The sequence below is a fragment of the Cricetulus griseus genome, chromosome 2 (assembly GCF_003668045.3).
Source record: "Cricetulus griseus strain 17A/GY chromosome 2, alternate assembly CriGri-PICRH-1.0, whole genome shotgun sequence".
Lineage (NCBI taxonomy): Eukaryota > Metazoa > Chordata > Mammalia > Rodentia > Cricetidae > Cricetulus > Cricetulus griseus.
Genome location: NC_048595.1, coordinates 330242593 through 330265571, shown reverse-complemented (window position 1 = coordinate 330265571; position 22979 = coordinate 330242593). Strand labels below are relative to the sequence as shown.

At 42.6% G+C, this 22979-nt stretch overlaps 1 protein-coding gene across 1 annotated transcript in view; it reads right to left on the bottom strand.

The window, feature by feature from the left end:
- Positions 1-22979, bottom strand: part of Ankrd55 (ankyrin repeat domain 55) — a 69420-nt gene that overhangs the window by 16273 nt on the left and 30168 nt on the right. Inside the window, exons 5-7 of the mRNA XM_035439139.1 lie at positions 19436-19564; positions 10718-10902; positions 3479-3646 (exon numbers count right to left, since the gene is read on the bottom strand). Coding sequence (XP_035295030.1) covers positions 3479-3646; positions 10718-10902; positions 19436-19564 — 482 coding nt within the window. The remainder of the gene's footprint in view (positions 1-3478; positions 3647-10717; positions 10903-19435; positions 19565-22979) is intronic.

The following is a 22979-nucleotide window of genomic DNA, read 5'->3' as shown; positions in this document are numbered from 1 at the left end:
CAAGTTTCAGGAAAGCCAGGACTGTTGCACAGAGAAACACTATCTAGAAAAGCAAGCAAGCAAGCAAACAAACAAACAAAACAAAGAAGAAGAAGAAAAAGAAGAAGAAGAAGAAGAAGAAGAAGAAGAAGAAGAAGAAGAAGAAGAAGAAGAAGAAGAAGAAGAAGAAGAAGACGAGATGGCATTCTATCTCCTCAGCCAATAACTGCAGATAATTTCTTAGGGAGGACCCCTCCCCATCCATGATGAAATGTCGGCTGGCCCAGTCTTGTACAGGTCTTATGCAGATAACCACAGCAGCAGTTGAGTTCATGAGTGTGATGGCTGACTTATTTGCTGCACGTCTTTCCAACTTCTGGCTCATTTGTCCCCTCTTTCTCTTTGTGATGTTCCCTGAGCCTTGGTGGGTGTGACACAGCCATCCTGTGTAGGACTCTGCACTCCACTATTGTTTATTTTTGGCTCTTTGACCACTCTGTGGGTTTCTGCATTAACTTCCATAGGGATTATTTTCTCTCTTCTCTGTTTCCCTTCTCCCTCCCTTTCCCCCCTCTTCTCCCTACATGTTGTGTGTGTCTTCCTCTGTATCTCTCAACCTTACTTATTTAATCTTTGACATTATTTATTATTGTGTATGTGAATGACAGTTCTCTGACAGAAGCTGCATCCCCCACTGACCCTTCTGCAATGAACTGATTAAGACTTTGGTGACTGGCCATTTTCAGCCTTCACAATAGCCATTTATTGCCCTCCTCTGACCAGTAGGTAAATCCTTTGGAATGAACAAACTGATGCCAAGCTCCCATCAACCAAAAGGCTAAGGATGTCAGATAGCACCCGAGAGCCATAGCAGTTAGAACATAGCTCTGTTCTAACTTGCCTACCAAATGTTTCCAGCAATGTATCTGCAAGGTGCCTTGATTCACAACTTTCTTTGTTCTGTTTCTATAAAAACCTTATCTTGGAACATGGACTTTGAGGTAACCTAAATATCTGTTCCCAGGCCATTGGCCACTCATATTTGACTCCAGAACAAACCCTCTCTGATCCCTTTTGAGGAAAGAGTTGTGTTTCTGTGTTGACATAGTGCAGTATATGTAAGGGCAGGTGCTTGCATGCTAGGGCATGTCTGTGGAGGTCCAAGGGCAACCCTGTGAATCTGGTTCTGTCCTCTGAACTCTAAGTGGGCTCTGAAGATAGAATTCAGGCATAAGCCTGCATGGCAAGTCCTTTTACCCACTGAACCATGTTTCTGAACCAACATTATTATTATGATTATTACTTGAGACAGGGTCTCTCAAGTAATCTGTGGCTTGTAGATTGACTGGCCAGCAAGCCACAAACACCCCTTGTCTCCTTTTCCCCAGTGTTGGGATTACAGCTGTGGCCTACTATGCCTGGCTTTTACATGGGTGCTGGGAATCAAAGTCAGGTCCTCATGCTTGTTGTTCAAGCATTTACTGGCTGAACCATCCCTTTGGCCTCCATAGGCTATAGTCCTTCAATTGCCTCACAGCAATGTTTTCAATTATCAACTGATTAAGCTGAAAATAGCTTATAGCATTCTGCTCTCTTATCTCTCAGTGACAATCAATAATGACATAGGCCTTAGAGATGAAGTATAAGGTGTGAGTTCAGGCCTCACATGGCAGAAAGAGGTTAGGAGCTGCAGAGGCAACTGGCTTTGTGTCTGCTCTGAGTGAGAGGGCCCAGAGGAATCCAGCAATGCACCCAGCATCTTGCCCGTTTTATGCTGTTTGTTCTTTGCTTTTCTTTCACATCTAAAAAAAATTACCTAAATATGGTTATGAAAAATACTCCACTAAAGGAAACAGGCAGAGAAGACTTAGTTTGAGTTTGAGTTCCAGTGGAAGGGGAAGTCATGTGTGCCAGAGGTTGGGTGTGGCAGATGTGAGCAATGCTCAACTCAGAAGACTCAAATGAAAAACTATTCGTGGCAGATGTTTGGCGGGGTTGCTCAAGCTGAGTTTCCCTGAGGCGTTGTTCTGTTCCAGTTCTTTGGAAACTCTGTGCTATTCTCTTTCGAAGCCACAGTCAAGTCAAAGCTTTCTGCATTAGGGATCAACCATGAAACTGAACCCAAGTGCAGGCTGCCAAGAGGGAGCCTGCAATATTACTCTTTGGACAAGGGATGTTTTCTCACTATGAATCTTTGTTCATTTATATCTCCATTTATATTTTTTTAATTATTAATACATTTTTAAAAATCTCCTTTCAACATGGCTATCATGAGGACTACCCAAGTTACTCAGGTAGCCGTGTAGCAGAATGTATGAATGATGAAACAAAACAAGACATTCTAGAAATACTTAATGGCCTGGACAAGAAATCAAGGCTTTCAAGAGTTTTCATCTTGAAAACTGTGGTATTATATCAGCAACTGAGGGAAAAAGAAAAAAGCTGACTAAATTTTGTATTTGTTGTTTTTACATTTTTTTCATAATAGTTTCTGGACTGATGCAGTGATTTATAAATGAAATTTATAAATTCATTGGTGTTGGGCTTTGACCAGATGAAATTTCTATACCACAGTGCAGAACTCAATCAAAGTGGACTTAATTGTCTAGTTAAAAGAGAGATTTGCCTAGAATGGAAAACAGTGCTGCTCTTATTAATTTTTCTTGTTTTGGAAAATGGCCACATTAAATTTATTTATTTATTTATTTATTTATTTATTTATTTATTTATTATTCATTTATCAACAGTGTCTCCTTACACAGACAGCCAAAACTAGCCTCAAACTTATGACCCTTCTGTTTTGGCTTTCAGGATTATAGCCACAATACTGTTTTAATTAAAATACGGTTTTTATTCTAACACATAGCAATCACAATCTTATTATTACTTAAATAACAAGTCAAATATTTTATTAAAATTTTCTTAATTAGATATTTTGACACCATAATAGTGATGGATGCAACAGATTTGAAAAAGCTCTTTGGCTTCTTCGGTAAGTTTTGAGAGTATATAAGGGTCTCAAGAAAAAGTGATGTCAGCAGAAGGAGGAAGAAAGGGAGAAAGAAAGAGGGGGTTCAAGTTCTATGACCTGTCACTGATGGATTCAAGCTTGTTGCTATTATTGTGTTCCACACAATGGACACCATTTCATTCTATGTTAGATGACAGCAAATACACACAACTAATTGGATAATTAATACTGTCACTTATATTATGTAATTCTGATATTATTAAATTACTGTGGCCACTAGATGGATCAGTGGATAAAAATGCCTGTCACCAAGCCTGATGACCTGCGTTCCAGTTGTGTATCTCACATGATGGAAGGAGAGATGCTTCTGAAAACTGCTCTCTGATCTTCACATGCACACACACACACACACACACACACACACACACACACACACACTCAAGATTGTTATTGCTGGGTTTACATGCTGGTGTTTTAGAAAAAAATAATGTTATAAATCTTTGAGAGGAAGACACTAGATACACTCACCGGCCTTCTTGGGAGAGGAGCCTGACACAGGCTGTGTGACCACAGTACAGGGCGTAGGCCAGGGGTGTGCTCTCGTTAATGTCCCTCAGGTTGCTGTCCATGCCCAACTCCAGCAGTGACTGGACACACTCTGCTTTTCCGGCAGCTGCAGCCCAGTGCAGGGGTGTCCTGGGGGAATAACACAGAAGAAACACAAGGGCTCAATCAGAACATTACAGGCTATTTAGCCATTGTTGGCTTCCACCCAGAGTCAGGCTGAAGGAGGACGATCCCATTGCTATCCATAGTATGACATAGTGTGAGTGAACCCAGTGTAAGAGTTTAGGGTGAGTGCCAGAGGGTCCCTCCACCTCTGTGCCTTTTTTCTGCTTTCCCATCTCTGCTCTTCCTGAGAATGTCCTAGAAGAGGACATATTTGTGGTTTTAAGGCTCTTTATGCACAGTGCCAACTGCCTTCAATTTACCCTTTTACAGCTGAGCCCTTACTCTTCCTTGAACACTGAGTATATCACCATCTTTAAAAATCTTTGTTAATTTGGTTGACAAATGATACTTTGATGTTTTCCTATGCATTTCTTTATTTACTAGTAAGGTTAAATTTGCCTTTATTTATTTTTTTGGTAGATTCTCACTGTATAGCATAGGTTAGCCTTGAATATACAGTCTTTCTGCTTCAGCTTCCCAAGTAAGGGATTATAGGCAAATGCCACCCTGCCATTTTCTATTGTCTATTTTTCTATTATAATATTAAAGCTTTTCTTGCTAATTCAAATGGGCTCTTTGCATATTAAAAATATTGATCATTTATAGGTCATCTATACAAACTTCAAAAGTTTTATTTAATTTTTAAATTTTTAGTTATTTTTCTATAATAGATGGAAAGCATTCACATTCACATTTTACTTTATCTCTTTCATGTTCATAAAGTCCTTTCTTAACCAGAAGACAGATAGTCACCAATATTTAACCATTTGCTAAAATGTAAAACTAGTGTTTTCTTAATAAAATAAAGATGAGTCAGAAAGCAGGAGAAAATACTTACAAACCACTTGTTCAACAAAAGGTTTATAATTAGAATACATAACATTTTTTTTAGTACTGAACAATAATAAAGCAAACTCACTTGAAGAATAACAGAGGATCAGGATAGACATTTCATCAAAAAAAGATGGATGAGGTACCACAGGCTCAAAAATACTTGCCAAGCCAGCATGGTGGCATACACCTGAGTCCTAGTACCCAGGAGATGAATGGCAAGGATTTCTGCGAATTTGAGTCCAGCCTGGGCTACATAGTAAATTCCAGGCCAACCTGCCCTACAGAGTGATACCTGCTTCAACAACAACAAAATTGTTATTAGGGAAATGCAAATAAAATGGCAAGGAGAGCCCACATGCCAGTAAAAATGATTAAAATAAGGCAAAACCCAATGAAGCTTGATAAAGCAAAAATGCAGGAGACCTGGAATTTGTCTACAATCTTAGTGGAAATTTTACAGGGTTAAATATATATCAATTATGTGATCCAGAAATCTCACTTCTAGATATCTAGGTAGAGAAATGAAAACTTACCTATAGCCTGCCCTTAAATGTTTATAGCAACTGATCATAACTTCCCCAATTCCAAAAAGCCACCATCCTTCCAGAGGTCAATGCATAAACAAATTGTGGTTCCTCTATACTGTGCAATATGACTCAATGACGTAACGAACAGCCTATCAGTATGTCACAGTAGAGATGATGCTCAAGTGCATTCTGATAAGTGGCATGAGCCAATCACAAAAGGCCCCAACTGACCTTCCCTCTTCTAAAAATCTGAACTCTGAAGTGCTCTGAGCACTGACATGTTGGATGTCACAAATGGAAAATTCTACTTCTGACCCTGTATGTCAAGTCAGGTCTAAAGTACAAGTGCACTCAAAGTGTTTTATAGAATTTCTTTTCTAGGTTGTATGTTTCTTTCTTTTTAAGGTTTTATTTAGTTGTTATGTATACAACATTCTGCTTCCATGTATATCTGTACACCAGAAGAGGGTACCAGATCTCATAATGAATGGTTGTGAGCCACCATGTGGGTGCTGGGAATTGAACTCAGGAACTCTGGAAGAGCCGTCAGTGCTCTTAACCTCTGAGCCATTTCTCCAGCCCTCTAGGTTGTATGTTTAAACACACTTTGTGCTTAGATTTGGCTTTATTTCAAGATGTCTTATCTCATGTATGCAAGTCTTCCCATCCTAAACAACTCAGAAACCTGAAACACTTCCCATCATAGCATAGTGGCTAAGGCGTGTTCAACCCCCAGTCACATTTATGTGACGTTCTGAAAAGAACACACTACAGAGAGAACTAATTTGCGGTTGCCAGAGCTTAGGATGGGAGCGTGTGCCACTATAAAAAGGCAACAAGAGTTGATGTCAGAGTCAATGGCATTGTTCTGAATTTTGTTTGTGTTGGTAAATATAATTTATTTATGTTAAAATTCATAGCTGTGCATGCACACACACAGATGTTTAGTGAATATGGATTAAAAATAAAGCCATTATTTTCTTCTAGATTTATTTGGATTAAAATTAGGAAACGTGGCAGCTGGATTACAAGTTTGAGGCCAGCCTAGGTAATATGGTGAGTTCTTATCTCTGGGTATGTGTTTTTCTCATACATGGCACACTTTTCTCAACACCAGTTATTTATGTGACTATATTATTTTCCACTTTTCTTCTGTCCTCTATTTAAAGATATGGCTAATTTTGTACTTAATCCTAGAGGAGAGGTGTGTCAGGGTAAATATGAAAAATAGAGTTTTCAGGCTCCCAAAAGCCAGGCTCAGAACTGGGAGCAGGTCTGAAGCAAAGGAAACACATTTAACTGCACATGTAAAGGGAGTTGTCATCCTTCCCAACCCTAGACAGAGAATTCTCCCTCAGATGGCAAGGCAGATGTGACACAGGGTGATAAAAAGCTGAGAATGTTGTTCAGTAGTAGAACATTACCTAGCATGTGCCAGGCACTGGATTTGAACCCCATACCATTAAAAAATTAAGGTTGATAAGAGCACAAGGGACTACTGGGCTAAACAACAATAGGCACCAGAGTTTAGTTTCTTTGATAGAGCTTCTGGGAGGGTAGGGCCTGTCATGTCTGAGTGATGTGTCTTACCAGTGGGACCCCCTACAGCCCAAGATCACCATGCTCCCAAGTATAGCCCAGAGTGAAGGTTCTTCAGACCGGAAAGGACAAAGACAAGTGTCAAGAGAGCTGTATCCCACCTCTATTCTTACATGCTTTGGTATTGTGAAAAATTCTACAATCAGCCAAAAGTTGATAAAATTGAGAAATTATAGGGCTGGTGTGATAGCTCTGTGGTAGTATGCTTGCCTAGTGTGTACTGAGGATCTAGGTTCAATTCTAGATTTCCATACCAGAAAAAAAAATAATTAAATTATAGATAATAAAAAATATTACAATTTCTAAAAACCTTGGTTGTGACAAAGCATTACTATTTGACATAGTGAATATTCCACTCTTTCTCTTGGATATAAACTTTACACACATGTAAGAAGGAGATGAGGGCATTTCACGAACTGTGTTGTACCTCCAGCACACACTGTGACTCCTAACCTCCGTAGGGTCTCAATCAAATGGTTACTGAAAGGATGCCTTGATGATAATGCTGTCTTTATTATATCATGGACAAAACAGTTCTGGGTAACGGTGTGCTGTGACTTTCCATAGCTCCATGAGAAGCGAGAATTTGGACAGTCCATTTTGATACCCTGTTCCAGGGGGGTCTTTAAGTGTTCCAGTGTGCCTCAGAACTTTTTATTTAAAGCAGAAGCTTGAGGCAGTGGGTTAGGGTAATATGCATATAGAGTTACCTAAGAGTGGGGGTGGAGTGAGAGCATTGTATCTCTTCAGAGTATATTCACTATAAATAAATGCTTCTTCCTTAGCTGTAGCTATATGTTGTCCTGTGCTCATGTGCTTTTGGATGTTGTAGACTTGAAATTGCTTGGAAATATCTATCAGATCGGAGCTGATGAGTAGCTGTGGCCATTAGCAGAGATGATGAGTCACTGTGGACATTAGGTAAAAGTGACGAGTAGTTGTGGCCATTATACAGAGATGATGAGTAGTTGTGGGCATTAGGCTTCTGAAAAATACTGTGTAAAGGGACTAGACACTTGATGCTACTATAGTTTTAGTGAAGATTGAATAGGGCATATTTTGCATGATGAAATATCACACTATCAGGCTCTATTTTTTTTTTTCTGGGGACTGGGATTAGGAAGGCAAAGTGGTGTCATTTCTGTGAATGAGGTTTCCCTTACAGAGAATCACCAAGCTTCCTGTCTCTCAATAGGGCAGCAAGGAAGGGCACATTATGGCAGGCCTCTCCTGAGCTTTGTTCTAGGACCTGGGCTCTGTGCAGAAGGGCATGCAGGAGAGAGCCAAATAACCCTCAGGCATGGGGGTGCCTGGAGGTGGCAGAGAAGGGTCTTGAATCCAAGTACATAGAGAGTGTCTAGGTACGGGCTGGAGAGATGGCTCAGCAGTTAAAGACTAGGCTCATAACCAAAAATATAACAGAGTGTCTAGGTTCATAGTGTGGCCCTTTGGTCCCCACACTCAGATTGTGTTCTCTGTTAACATCATTATGACATTTTAGATGGCAATGTATCATCAATACAGTGATCTAGCTGAATGTGCAGTGACCTACCACACTGTGTGTCTGAATGCACAGTGACCTATCACACTGTGTATCTGAATGTGCAGTGATCTAGCACACTGTGTCTGGATGTTACAGATAGGTTTTGTTTCATTTTACATAAGAGTTTTGTAGACAATTCTTTACAACATGATGCTACAGCAGATTATTCTCTCCATTTAGAAGAAAAACTGCCAATGAATTCAGTCGATGGAGGCTTACCAACATGCAACAGTTCACTTTGAAGGTTTGTGAAATAAATCCTGCCTTACACTTGCTAAGACCAACTGTTTTAATTCCTCTGGCCATGGGATGGGTACAGAGAACAAGGAAACACATTGACAACCTTTGATTTACATACTGAGTGCCTCTTACCCAAATTTGTGACACAAATGCCACGTTGTCAGAGCTACAGTTTCTTTCCTGTCTCAAGGCTGCAAGATTATCCTGCAAGCTGGCCACGGCCATCACAATGAGGAGTGGAAGGTCAGGATCTGTGATTTGTGATTTAAGGCAACTGATCAGAGACCAACACTGGGCAATATGGGGGTCCCTGGGTGGTGAGGGGTGATGGGTGTAAGGGTGCAGGGCTGCTCCAGCTGTCAGTACCTAAGGGTTGAATTGTGAGGCCTGCAAACATCTCTGGAGAATTTCCAGGAAGATGCAGGGAGAAGAATCTGATAAGCCATGAAGAGAAATGAGTTGTTTATTGAAGTGAGTTATGACCTCCTAGACTGATGAAATTGGAACATTTAAAACATACAGGCTGCTTCTGCATTATTTGTGATTTCGCATTAATTTTAGGTGAGTACCGTGATGTATCATGTGACTTAGTTTTTTTTTTTTTTTCCTGTGTTTATTTCTTGTGTGTGGCTGCATCACTGCAGGCCTGCATACAGCAACACTTGTATGGAGATCAGAGAATAACTTTGTGGGAGTCAGTTCCTTTCTTCCATTACACATATAGAACTCACTTTATCTGACTTGGTGACAAGTGCCTTTATCTCCTGAGCCCTCCTCCTGGCCTTTAAAAAATTAGGGGTAAAGGTGGGGAGAGGAGGGTGCTGTCGCCCATGTTGGCCTCTAACTTGTGAACCTCCTGCCTCAGCCTTCTGGGGGCTATGGTTCCAGGGTGTACCACCTTTCGTGCTTTCTGATGTATGCTAATAATAGGTAGACTAGTTCTACAAATTCCTCCCCACACCTACACACCTCTCACCCCAATTTTATTTTTCTTCTCTTACTACAAAATCTTTTTTTGGGAAAATCTTTCACTGGAAAAGGAAAAGGAAAAGGAGGACAGAAGTTGCAGATGTGTCTTTAAGCTTCTGATGATTTTGAACAGTTCAACTATTAACAGAAACTCATAGTTTCACAGAAAAGACAGAGTTTCATGTTCTACATGAGAACACAAGATGGAGGTACTGGAATGGTTACCCAGTGGTTTGGTGTGTGTGTGGGTAACCTAGAAACTGCACTTACTTTCTCATCAGACCTGATCTTCTGTATTGATTCTCCTCTTTGGGTTTGTTTCCTTCCCCGAAGCTCAGGAAAATGGATTTTCTTTGTTAAACGTGTGGTTCTGCAAAATGGGGAGCTGCTTCTGGCAGCTTTTTGAAGTAGGCAAACTTCCCTTTCATCTCAATGCTAGAATGCGTTCTTTTCTCTTTATTTTGGATCTTTTACTTCTTGCCTTGTGTGACTAACATCCCCTATCTTACCTTCTCAAGATCAACACCAGCTCTTAACCTTCGATTTGAATTAAAATCATCAGGTTAACCACCTCCAGCCCCTGAGACCCAAGCAGAACACAAGACCCTGCCCCCCATACATGCTAAAAGAACTTTAGATATAGGGGATACTCTTATGGGACTTCTAAGATTACACTCAATTCTCACTTTAACAGAAAATGGTGAATACATATTCAGATAGTTTGTAATTCTTACACTGACTTTCAATAGTTTTGCTTATTGTTATATTTTTCCTTGCATTTCCCCAGACTCAGTGCCTAAACTAAACAAAGGTTAGTAAGTACATCATCGTAGGTGATGTGTGCTATATTTCCAAGACACAGGTACAATCCTTCAATCGATTACTAACAACTTCTGAGACAAATCATTTCCCCTTTCTGGACCCAGCTTCCTTTTCCAGCCAATATATCACCAATGACTGAAAAAAAAGTCCTCTTGTCCTCTCATCTCACACTCTGGATAAGAAATCAGGAGTGAAGAAGGAAATACAAACTTCTCTAAGAACCAGAGCCCATGCCCGCTCAACAGAAAACCTTCTGAGAACACTGCAGATATTCAGTCAAAAGTGGAAAATCTGACCATACTGTAGTCATGACTTCTGTTCACAACAATGCTTTTTCCTTCGCTTACTAAAATAGACCAAGGCTTGTTGTTACAAACACATGTATTACCAGCAATAAGGATGTAGTCGGAAAGGATGGCGCCTTCAGTGTCTTTATTTTAAGATTAACATTAGGGGAAGATGACTGGGAGTTCCCATCACTTTCTGAGTTGCCATGGATACCTGTCATCCACATCCAGGGCCTGCAGGTTACACTCAGGGACTTTTGCCAGATCGCTAATAATGTCGCCGAAACCAGAAGCTGCTGCGATGTGGACACACGTCTTTCCACTCTCATCATCATAGTTGATAATGGACGGGCCCTGATGATGACTCAGAATGATGGAGCACAGAATTCTATTTCCACTCTGGAAAAAGAATCAGAGAGATCCCATCATGAGCAGCCCTGCGCTTGTTTCTATCTATGTGCGGTGGGGGGGAGGTGCTTTAGAAGATAGAGGATGGCTAAAGGGGAAAAAAGAAGAAACAAAGAAGAAAAAACAGGGTGGTGATTTCCGTAGATGAGGACCAAGAGAACCGTCTGCTTAGTTAAGTCAGTGTGCCGAGTACTTGCAGGCATGTCCAGCCCTTTGGCTTTCCAGCATGACTGTTTTGTCATAAGTTCACATTCTAGAACTACATAAATAATTCCAAAATTTATTTTACAAACAAACAAACAAACCCTCACAATGTTTTAAGTCAGTTAATAGTGGAAGGGTAAAAAGTTAAAAAGGAGTGAACTTCATGATCATGTGGTTTGATCTGTGGAGAATTTTGTTATTCTCTCTCTCTCTCTCTCTCTCTCTCTCTCTCTCTCTCTCTCTCTCTCTCTCTCACTCTCTCTCTCTCCAGAAGTTCAGATAACAACTTAGCTTGGCGTTAGTGAGATGGAGCTTAAGTGTGGTGACTCCATTTTGACTTGTAGTCTGCTCTGTTGGGGCCCAGTACAGAAATCTAACCCCAACTGTAGGAGACAGTAAGCCATGCCTGTTAGAGGCTGGCTACAGGTGTGTCTGACTATGCCTGTCAAGGCATGGTCAAGGTGAGGTCAGGATGACACGGCATGGGCTCTTAAGGAGTCATAGAGCACATGGAAGCCCCGTCTCCTTCCCCTTCTCCCTGGCCTCGCTGCTCGGCTGCCCCTGGCATGCTCTGGCTTGTGTTTGGCTGGTATTTATCTGAATAAAGGTATCTTGAACCTACAAGCTCTCCCATCACCAAACAATGGCTAACTTGTATCTAATTTCTTCAGCAAATTTCCATTTATCTCAATTTTCTGCCAGGAGTTTTGTTTCCAGCTGGGGTTAGTGTCCTCCACACCTAGTAAACCGATGATGGACTTGGTGACAAACATCAACTGACATCAGAGCTAGCCTGACAGATGGGTCACCTAGACAACAAATTGCTCATTAGATCTGCTCATTTGACTTCCTCATTTCACTGGACAAGGTGGCCACAAGGAAACTTGTACACTTAAATTCAATAATAACAGAATGAGGAGGAGGACTGAACAATGACACAAGATTGCAGACAAAAGGCTTATTCCTCAGTCTGGCATGGTGATTTTTAGTTGCTGTTTGTGTTAGAGATCCCTACCACACCTCTAGATCCTCCCAGGTGCCCAGGATCCATCCAGGGCACACACTGAGCTTTTCCCTCCTACAGAACAGGGAAAGGTCCCTGTGAGAGCAGAGGGCAGTGGCAGAGGCTGGGCAGGAGTTGGGCTCCTGACACAGGTGTTTGGGGGTTAGAATTGTGTGTGTGAAGGCTCCATTGCTTCATCAGACTTCACTTATAAAACAAAAAGAATCTCAAGGTGCTGACCACAGAGTATTGCATTCCGGGTGTCTCAGGCAGAGGCTCCCTCCTGGATCTTGGTCAGGCAGCTGGAATGCTGACCCTTCTCTTTCTTTCATGCCCTCTTACATCACTTTTGTCTTTCCGTCTAGCTTTCATGACTTGGATATAAGTCAATCACCTATTTGTGTGCTGTGCCTGCCTGTCACAAGAAGCCTGCTACAGCAAACACATAGATAGGGCCTTTTACAGCTTTTTTTCTAGAGTCGTTCACATGTTACTCAGTGCATTTGGAAGGGGTCTGGAATACAGTTGAAAACAGTCAAGAGTCATTTTTCCTGGAAAGTACCAGCTGCTGGGGAAGGGAGACAGAGAAGAGTGCCAGCTTGCTGGATTTGTTTTGTTTACAATTTCCTGGAAGAGAAAAAGGCATTCAGGTTGCCAAGGTGATTCAAAGGGCAAAACACCTCTGTTCAGTTTCCCCTCTTTGTAAAAGTGGGAGCCTTAAGGACAGATGGAAAAAACAAAAGGACACACCTCATCTCTCTGCTTCTCCTCCTCCCCTGGCCCTTGGGAGGAGTCACTTAGCAGTGGCTGTAGCCTAGGACACCTGTGTGGGCCTATTCTGAAATCTGAACTTTTCCCCCGGTGTCTTGGAGGCTAGAATACTGTAGGCTACCCCTTTGAATGAGGATAGGCAAGATTATCTTACCTCACTTGACACTTTTCTTCCAACCTGCCTTTTGTTGTCGTGGGTTTTCCAGATAATTCCATTTCCTGCTCCTGGATCTCACATGTAACATTATCATTTGTATTTTCCTTTCCTTTCCTTTTTTTTTTTTTTTTTTTTTTTTTTTCGAGACAGGGTTTCTCTGTGGCTTTGGAGGCTGTCCTGGAACTAGCTCTTGTAGACCAGGCTGGTCTCGAACTCACAGACATCCACCTGCCTCTGCCTCTCAAGTGCTGGGATTAAAGGCGTGCGCCACCAATGCCTGGCTTGTATTTTCATTTTCTTTGTGAGCATTCTTCAGAAATAATGATGGCAGCTATGTGCATGGAGAGAATGCTTGCTTTTTTGTTCCTTCCAAAACCACTCCTGACAATAACCCTTGGAGGCAGGTCAAGAGGTCAGAGAATAGAGGCCAGAGGGACTAAGGAATTTGCTTTGGGTCATAGCTAGAAATGAGCTGAGCCAGGACTCTGTAGAGTTTGTAGGCTTGGATCTTGGAGAAAAATACTCTGCATGTTCACACCAAGGAAGCTGAAGAGAAAACCACTGTTTGGACCTGTCATATAAGTAGTCATGATGAGCCTTGCCCACTGAGGACTGAGTTAATCAGTAGGCATTTTAAAAGCCTCTCCTAGGAAGGGTGCCATGGTATCCTCCTGAGAATCTGAGGCAGTCTGGGGCACTGATTTATAATCTCTTGGTGACACACTGCACTCCCTGCTAGCCCTCTGGACACTGTCAGGCAAAGGGAGATGCAGACAGTGGGGGTCAGGGAGGTCACTGAGGCCAAGAAGAAGTAAAAGAGCACAAGTAGGGATGCCCAGATAGGGCTGTAGGAGGAACAGAGACCGAGCCCACATCCAGTGGGAAAGCTATATACAAGGGAGTAACAAGATCACACACAACCTGTTCTTGAGCTCTTGGATTCTGCACTGGGAAGCTAGATCCATGTCATGGATTATTTTGTTGTATTTATTCTCTTTGCTTTTGCTGGTAGGTTACCACCGTCATGTTGCCTTCATGACCTCTAAGAACTGTTGTGTTCTAGTTGTTTTCTCAATATCCTTCATGAGCAGAGAGCACTGGAGAGGAGCTTGACTCAGAAGAAGGCTTGCCAAAGAGAAAGCAGAATTGATAGACAATAATGTTGCTATATATAAAAATAAAAAATTCTAGTATCCTGACTGTGGACCTCTTTTATTTTATGTGCCCATAGTGGTTTGAATGAGGATGGCCCGTATAGACTCACACATTTGAATGTCTGATCCCCAGTGGTTGGAACTGTTTTGAAAGGATAAGAAGATGAGGACTTGCTGAAGGAGATATTTCACTTGGAGTAAGCTTTGAGGTTTCAAAGGCCCAAGCCAGGTCCATTTTTACACTCTCTCTCTCTCTCTCTCTCTCTCTCTCTCTCTCTCTCTCTCTCTCTCTCTCTCTCCCCCATCTGTGGATTAGGAGGTAAGCTCTTAGCTGCTGCTCCAGCACCATGTCTGCCTACCCCCTGTCACACACCCTTCCATGATGATCATGGACTCACTGAGACTGAAAGCAAGCCCCCAGTTAAATGCTTCCTTTATAAGAATTGCCTTGGGCATGGTGTTTCATTACAGCAATAGGACAGTAACTAAGACCATGTCCTCTGAAAGAGGGTCATTGGGAGGCTGTGGGACCATTGGTTATCAACATATGTCTGAGGAACTATAATATTTACTCTTCATTATCAACTTGACTGGACTAGAATAGTGAAATCATCATGGAAACACACCTCTGGGTATGTCTGTCTGTGAAGAAGCTTCCACAGAAGTTTAGGAGGATGGTAGACTTCCCCTGAATGTGAGCAGCATTGCTATGGGTGGAGTCCCAGACTGTATATAAAGGAGAAAAGGAGCTGAGCACCAGCATCCATCTCTGTGGTTCCTGAATGTGGATGCCATGTGACCAGCTGCCTCAAGCTCCTGCTACTATGCTCCCTTCCACTGTGCACTGCATCACCTCAAACTCCAAGCCAAAAGTAACTCTTCTATCCTTCGGTTGCCTTTGTCATAGCAACAAGCATAATTACTAATGCAAAATAAGTTGTATGGCACCTTTATTTTCCAGGGGAGTCTGTTATTTTTTTCTACCCTGCATGAGGGGATGTCACTAGCACATCACTCATCATGTGCTAGTGAGTGTGCAAATCAGGCCACTGTGTTAGTGTCTGTACTTTAGTCACGTCTCCTTAAAGGCTTGAGGGTTTTTATGATGTGCTGTAGCCAGACAAATCAGACTGGAATGGAGATAGTGAGTCCCCAGAGTAAGCATTCAGGAATGGGCTCCAGGCTAACCAGTGGGAGGAAAGAAGGCACACAATACCTCTGAACTATTAGAGTCGGAACTGTTCTCAGTTAGTCTTCTGTGGGCAAGGCTCATCATGACTACTTATATGACAGGTCCAAACAGTGGTTTTCTCTTCAGCTTCCTTGGTGTGAACATGCAGAGTCTTTTTCTCCAAGATCCAAGCCTACAAACTCTACAGAGTCCTTTTTGCATCTAAAAGGTTGTCTACGTGGAATATTTGAAAAGACAGACGAAACTCAAAGCCTTGAAACTAAGAAACAATTGTAAGTTTTCAGAATAGACGACACATATTTTACAAAAGACAAAATTGTTTTTCTGTATATTGGCAATGAACAAATAGAATTTGAAGTTAGAAACTATTGTTTTGGATGTGGTTTGTCTCTGGTAAAACTCATTCTGAAATTTAATTTCCAATATAATGTCATTTGTTTGTGTTTGGATGTGTGAGAGAGAAGGAGGGAGGGGATGGAGATAGAGCAATAGATAGATGATAGATGATAGAAGATAGATAGATAGATAGATAGATAGATAGATAGAGAATGAATAGTGTATGCCTGTATTTGTGTACTGGTGCACACCCATATGTGTGCATGTGTTGGGGCCAGAGGTTCACGTTCAGCATCTTTCCCTGTCACTCTCTACCTTGTTTTATGAGACAGGGCCTGTCATTGAACATGGAGCTCACTGATTCAGCAAGACTACTTAGTTGGCAGGTGAGCTCCAGGTGTCCCTCTGTCTCTGCCTCCCCAGCACTGGGATTACAGGTGTATACCATTGTGCCTGGCTTTTTATGTGGGTGTCAGGGATTCCAATTCAGGTCCTCAGGCTTGCACAGCAATCATTTTGCCAACTGAACCACCTCACTAACCCCCCCCCCCCGTCTGCCAGTGTAATAGTACTGACCAATGGGGCATTTAAGAGGTAATTACATGGGAGGGGGTCATTCCATGCTTGGCTGTAGAGGGAGATGAGGCAAAGATACCTGATAAGCTAGTGTCATCCCAGGGAGGTGAAAGCATGGCCCTGTGGGTCTGGGATGACACTTAATAAGATTATCACAGACAGCAAGTAACATGCCTTTGTTAGCTCAGCTATAGCCAAACAGTGGTATCTTTTAGACAGGAGAATAGAAAAGAGGGCAATAGCCATTGTAGTGTATCCCTAGCTAATAAGGGACCTCTATAAAATAGGAGCATAAGTTGGTTTCTGGGCCCGATGTTTCAGGTCTTTACTGCTTTGGTTGTTTGGGTCAAATACAAAGGCTTAATTATTTCCAAGTATTGTATCTTTAAATGTGATCTCATTGTACAGTGCAAGAGAAAAGCAGGAAGCTGAGCAAAGGAATAAATGATAATGGGAAGTAGACTCATTCTTGTGGAAACACTTTAAAGACCTGTGCAATGAGGAGCAACTACAGAAGACCAGTGAGGCCATGATTTCCAGTTACTCCTCGTGTTTGCAGTGTAAAGGGCAGAACACACAGCTTGGGCCTGTGACTACCAATACTAACCACGTGAAAGGGAGAGGGAACACTTGTCCTCCAGAGCCCAGTTCTTTACATGTTAATGTAGCTATCAACTGCCATCGAGTGATTGAAGAAAGCTATGGCCTCTTGCCTCAGGAAAATGAATGCAAGCACATACCACCCACACATAGAATACTGGCTAGCACTGTAGGGTTTTTCATTTTAATTTTGTTTCTCATTTTTCTTTCAGTGCCAGAGCCAGATATACAGTAGATGTTGCAGTCATGATGGAGGAAATGCGTGAGGCATTTCATGTGTACAATTGTGGTGAAGATGCAAAACTTGAAGGTAAGAGTAAATAAGATATTGGCATCCATTAACATGAGTTTGTTCATGACAGCAGCTCTTAATCCCGGCACTCCATTTTAATTTTCTAGGAGAAGGAAGGAGTTTTTTTTTTTTTTTTTTTTTTTTTAAGATTTTATTTACTATGTATACAACATTCTGCTTCCATGTATATCTGCACACCAGAAGAGGGCACCAGATACCATAATGGATGATTGTGAGCCACCATGTGGTTGGTTGTTGGGAAATGAACTCAGGACCTCTGGAAGGGCAGTCAGTGCTCTTAACCTCTGAGCCATTTCTCCAGCCCCAGAAGGAAGGAGTTTTAAAAATATCCATGCCTGGGTTCTAATTCAGAACAACTGAAGGAGAATCTAAGAGTTGGGCCTAAGAATCCACAGAACTTAAAGTTCTTTATATGAATTTTCATAAGTATGGCAGGCTGGGAGCAATATCCTTGACAGCACAGTCATTTAGACTCTAAATTTTAGAAGGTAGAATAATCAGTTTATCAATCATGCCTCTGTGAAAGTCAGAGAACACAACAACTTGTCTCTTCCAGGTCCATCACATCCTATAGCTGTCATGTCTCCCGATACATTTGGAGTTAAGCTGCACAGATGTGAGTGGCTCTCCTTAGCTCAAATCCAGGTCTGTCACCGAAATGTGTGTTGTTTCTCTGGCTTAGCCAAACTGCCACCTAGAGGATAGGGACAGAGGTTTCATGTCCAGAGGGCCAGACTCAGAAGGTCTGGGATGGAGTTTGGGAGTCTGCACTTCAGTGAGGCTAGCTGGGGGGTTCATTCCAATGCAGGCGCTAATTTAAAAGGGGCTAAACTGTGCCTGGAGTGGAGGAAGAGGTAGCACATGCTGCATGTCCATCAGAATTACTGGGGTGGGGGTGGGGGAATCCAGAGGATACACAGCCCAGAAGCAGGAATCAGAGTGCAAGGGTATTGAGGAGGGGAGAGGTAGGAAATGCTTACTTCAGATACCATTTCCACCTAAGCTCAGAACCAACACACACAGGGCATTGCTTGGGTACTGAACCAGGTCACTGATACTGTGGTCCCTAACTAGCCAGAGGCAATTTCTAAGTGCCCCAAACAGAGCCTGCAGGGAGGGGGCGGGGCATATGATTAGATAATGAAAGTATGTAGGCGGATGGCACAGCAGGTGGAGATGACAAAAACAGGTCTGGTTCACTCAGTAATTTTGCCCAGGGCTGGGTCCGGTGCCCTGTAACCGAAGCCAAGTTTAGAGACACAAAAACAGAGCAGTTTCCAAATCGCTTCTGTTTTCCCCTTACCTCGGGCACATCTGTGAGCCCTGAAAGTCCCAGGTGCTACTTCTGCCACATGAAAACACTGAGTGAAACCATAGTTAGGCAGCAGAGATGACTCACACAATGAGGCTGGCAGCGGTTCTGAAAAGCTGCCCTGGCTGGCCAATGGCTGGGATGAGTGGGGATCTGTGCAGTGGCACGGAAAGCCAACCCGCTGAAGGCAGTATACATCTGCTGTCCCTAAGGCGGGGGATAGGTAACTCCACTAATGGGTTAGGTAACTCCACTAATGGGTTATTTGCCATCTCCTTGGCAGGAGGATAGACTTCAGAGCTGTTTGCTATCTTTACTCTTTCCTGTCAGCCTGTTTGCCTTTTCCTTACACTCTAGAATTCACAGGCCTATTCTGCTATCTTTGGCTGTGTGGACTCATGTGGCTCAACTCCTGTGACAGTGATGCAGGAGTGACAGTGATGCAGCAGTGTGAGTCATTGTTTTCACTGTTCTGCACAAAATTCGGGAGCATCTGCAATGGTGTGGCTGAGGAGGATTGGGATGGAGGAAAGTCAGTGAGCTCTGGTTCAAAGGTTTTGAAGGGAATTGCCCAGTGATCCTCTGAGGGTTTCTGTAAGTCAATAGTAAGCATCGAGTGTAAAGAGAGAGCACTAAGTGTGTGTGTGTGTGTGTGTGTGTGTGTGTGTGTGTGTGTGTGTGTGTGTGTGTCTAAGTGGCAGGCTTGCTATTGCCTCTCTGGATATGGGAGAAGGGCAGAGAAGAAGAGACTGTCTGTCCTCTTTGCTCTATCATATATGTTTCAAGTAAATATCAGGACTGGCATGTGTGGTAGTACCCACTTTTGTTGGTTGACCTGCTCAGGAAATAGTTAACACAGTTTTCCATCATTTAAATTTGAGACAAGCTCACAGCCTGCTTCCTCACCTGTACTGCCCAGTGGAGAGCTGTTTTAAAGTCCTTGTCCACGAGGGTGGGGTCGGCCCCCTTCTTCAACAGCATTTGGGTGTGCTGAGGCCGGTTGTGGAAAGCTGCCCAGTGGAGTGGTGTCATTCCCTGCAATATAACGATCAGAGGGGACAGAAATGAACACTGGCTCCTAAGAGGACAGCAGGCCATCATCCATGCACCAACTGCTGCTGCTTGTCAGATCCTTCGTTTATTAAACCATTTGTTCAAGTGATAGTTGATGATTAGCTTTTTGCCAAGCTAATAGGTGTTGAGATTACAAAAGTGAGGATGAGAAACAAAATCCCTGCCCTCATGGGAGTTGGGCTGCAGTAAATAAAGGAAGACAGACAATAAATGCACATGGAGGAGACAGGGTTTTTTCCTGATTGGCAGTGTGCACACAGAGCGGAACCAAGGGAGCAAGGCCTGTTCTATACAGGCTTCTGTGAGAAGGACGGAGGGCAGAAGAGTGCCAGCGCCAAGCTGAAGGTATGTTCAAGGACAGCATCTGAGACAGCTGTCATGCATGAATACAAACCCCCACCAAGTCCTGAACATTATGCGACTAAGTCGTCCCAGTGTCTAGAGCCGAGACTGTATGCATAGCTCTGGGAATGAATGAGTGAGTGAATGGATGGATGGGTGAACTAGGGGGAAAGGAGAAATGAAATTGAAGACAAGTTGATCCTGGGAGGTCTACTGATCCTGTGCAAATCATTTGGATTTTTTTTTTCCACGTCAGTGGCAGTATGGTGGAGGGTTTCAAGTGGGTGTTGGAATGATCTGATTTATAGGACTAAGAGGAAATCCTTTCTTGGCAGCTGGGAGAATGGAACTAGATAGGTCTTGCTGATGAATTTCAGCTTCTCTGAGAACTTAAGGCTAACAGTTAAGGAATGACTTGAGGGCAAGTGATTTCATGCTGGTTAATGGTAGCCCCAAAGAAACAGTAGTATTTGAGAGTATGCCACAAAAGATGGCTTCTCCTTGATCACTCCTCTCACCCACATGAAAACATCCAACATGAACTAGATTAGGATACCCACAGAGACTGCAATGAACTGGAGCAGCTTCCTAGCTTCTCCTTTAGTTATTCCTGCAGAGAACATGGAGATGGGTAAGAGGTCTGTTCTGTTGCAGAGGATGAGCTAGGAGGAGGAGACAGACCTCGACCTCACTACCCCAGATTATTTATTGATCCAGGATTTCATTTGAGTTCTTACAGCTATTATCTCACTTCATCCTCCAAACCACTTTCTGGTGTAAAGGCTACGGTGAAATCTCTCCCATGTTTCCAAGCTATTTCCTCTTCTCCCAGGACACACAGTCAGACCACAGCCTAAGCTTTCTACACCAGGTTCAGCCATGCGAATGAATTGTGACCATTGGAGAATGGACAGAAGGGATGAAAACTCCCTCGAGGCCTGGTCTAGAAAGCATACCCTTCTCTATATTTTCTCTCCTCATTCACCACTGAATGTGGAGGAGGACAGGGCTGTAGAAGATGATGGGTCCACGAAACTTCAAAGCCCGAGTCCCTAACTGCTGAAGTAGAACAGATCTACCCTATCAATCTTCGTTGGACCATGATGTGAACCAAAGTCCATTTTCTTGTGACAGGAGATTGAGATTTTTGAGTGACCACAGCAGCTCGCTAACCCTGATCTATACCATCATCTTTTTATTTTCTAGAAGAAGAAACAGCCCTAGTGAAGTGTTCAAGTTGGAGTGAGAATAGAACTCCTTAGTCCAGAGTTTGAGATCTGTGGGGTGCTGGGCTCAGGATGCTAATCCCCTCAACCAGTTTTGTATTTGAATCTGCAATTTATGGAATACTTGCGGGGTTTCAAGTTCCCAGCGTCTTCTAATACTGAGCCTCTAGAGCTGTTCTTGGGGGATAGTTAACAAATTGATTCCACATGGAAAAGAATACTGGAATAAAGACAGTGGGGTTTGCCTACTTGCTGCAACTGCTGCATTTTCTCTTGGAATACAGAGTCACTCCATGAATTTCTATGGATCTTCTTCATTTTCACTTAGACCAATAGGTTTGGAAATCCAAACATAAGCTAACCATATTCTTTTTCTTTTATTTCACATTGGTTAGTCCTTTTCTAGTTGTGAGATCCTGTTTCAGTCACTGGCTTCACAATGGCTTCTCTCTTGTTTGCCTATCTGTCTCAATGCCAAGAGCTTGAACAGTGAGCACATTGTAGGTGCTAAGAAAATCCTACTTATTAAGGGAGTGAATGAACTCCCACAGTTCCTGACTACATTTCTTGATTTTGTAAAAATTGGCTTAGCTTTTAACCCATTTTTAATTTGTGTGTGTGTGATATATGTGTGTATATGTTCATGCATGTGTGCATATGGGTGAAAATGTATGTGAATGTGAGCGTATGTATATGCAGAAGTCAGAAGCTGATGTCTAGGGTCATCCTTGGTTCTTCTCTAGCTAATTTTTGAAACAATTGGAACTCACTGAATGGGTTAGGCATTCTGGTATGTGAGTGCCAGGGACACACTTGTCCCTACTTCCCTAGTGCTAGAATTACGGGTACACATTGTGCCTGGCTTTTTATGTGGGTTCTGGGCATCCAAACTTAGGTCCTCATGATTGAGCAGAAGGATTTTGTTGACAGGGCCACTTTCCCAGCCCCAGTGCTGCACTTTTATATACACATAAAAGAGAAGATGTAAATTGAATTCTCCATACAGAGTAACCTTGTTTAATGATTACTCTAGCCAACTTATCAACCCCCTCTTCAGAATTTGGGGGCAGTGTTCCAAAAGATCTCATTGTTATTACTGCTACCAACAGAGGAGGTAGCTCAGCTTGTGAAGCGCTTGGCTCAAAAGGCAAAAGAAGCTGAGCTCAGATCCCCAGCAGCCCTGTTCAAAGCTCAGGCCTAGTGGCATGCATCTGTAACACCAGTGCTGGGGAAATGGAGGTGGGAAGACCCCAGGGTCTCGCAGGCCACTCAGTCAAGCTGAATTGGTGAGCTCAAAAATTAAGGTGGAGAGCAACTGAGAAAGATAGCCAACGTTGACCTCTTGCTTCCACATGTGCACACACACAAAACTACAAATGCACATAACACACCCAGACAAATAAAAGAAAACAGGCAATGGATGGCAATGATTATGCAGAATTGATGTCTTAACGTATGTAGGAATTCATTGTGAAAATACGGTTGCAAATTAAACTGTGGTTATGCAAGGCTAATTATTGTGTCCTGCAGAAGAACAATGTTACCAAGGTTTAAAAACATTTATTTATTTAGTGTGTATATGTGGTTGGGGGAAAGCATATATGGAGGTCAGAGGACAGCATGTAACTTTGGTTCTCTTTTTCCTGGATAGAACTCAGGTTGCTGGGCTTGCTGGCAACCACGTCTTCCTGCTTAACTATCTACCAGCCCAAATGTTACCTTCGTGCACCTTTTTGGCACTAAGTAATTTGTGTGCGCTGTCTCATTGAATTTTACAGTGATCCTAAGGGTAAGAGTTTTAGAATCAC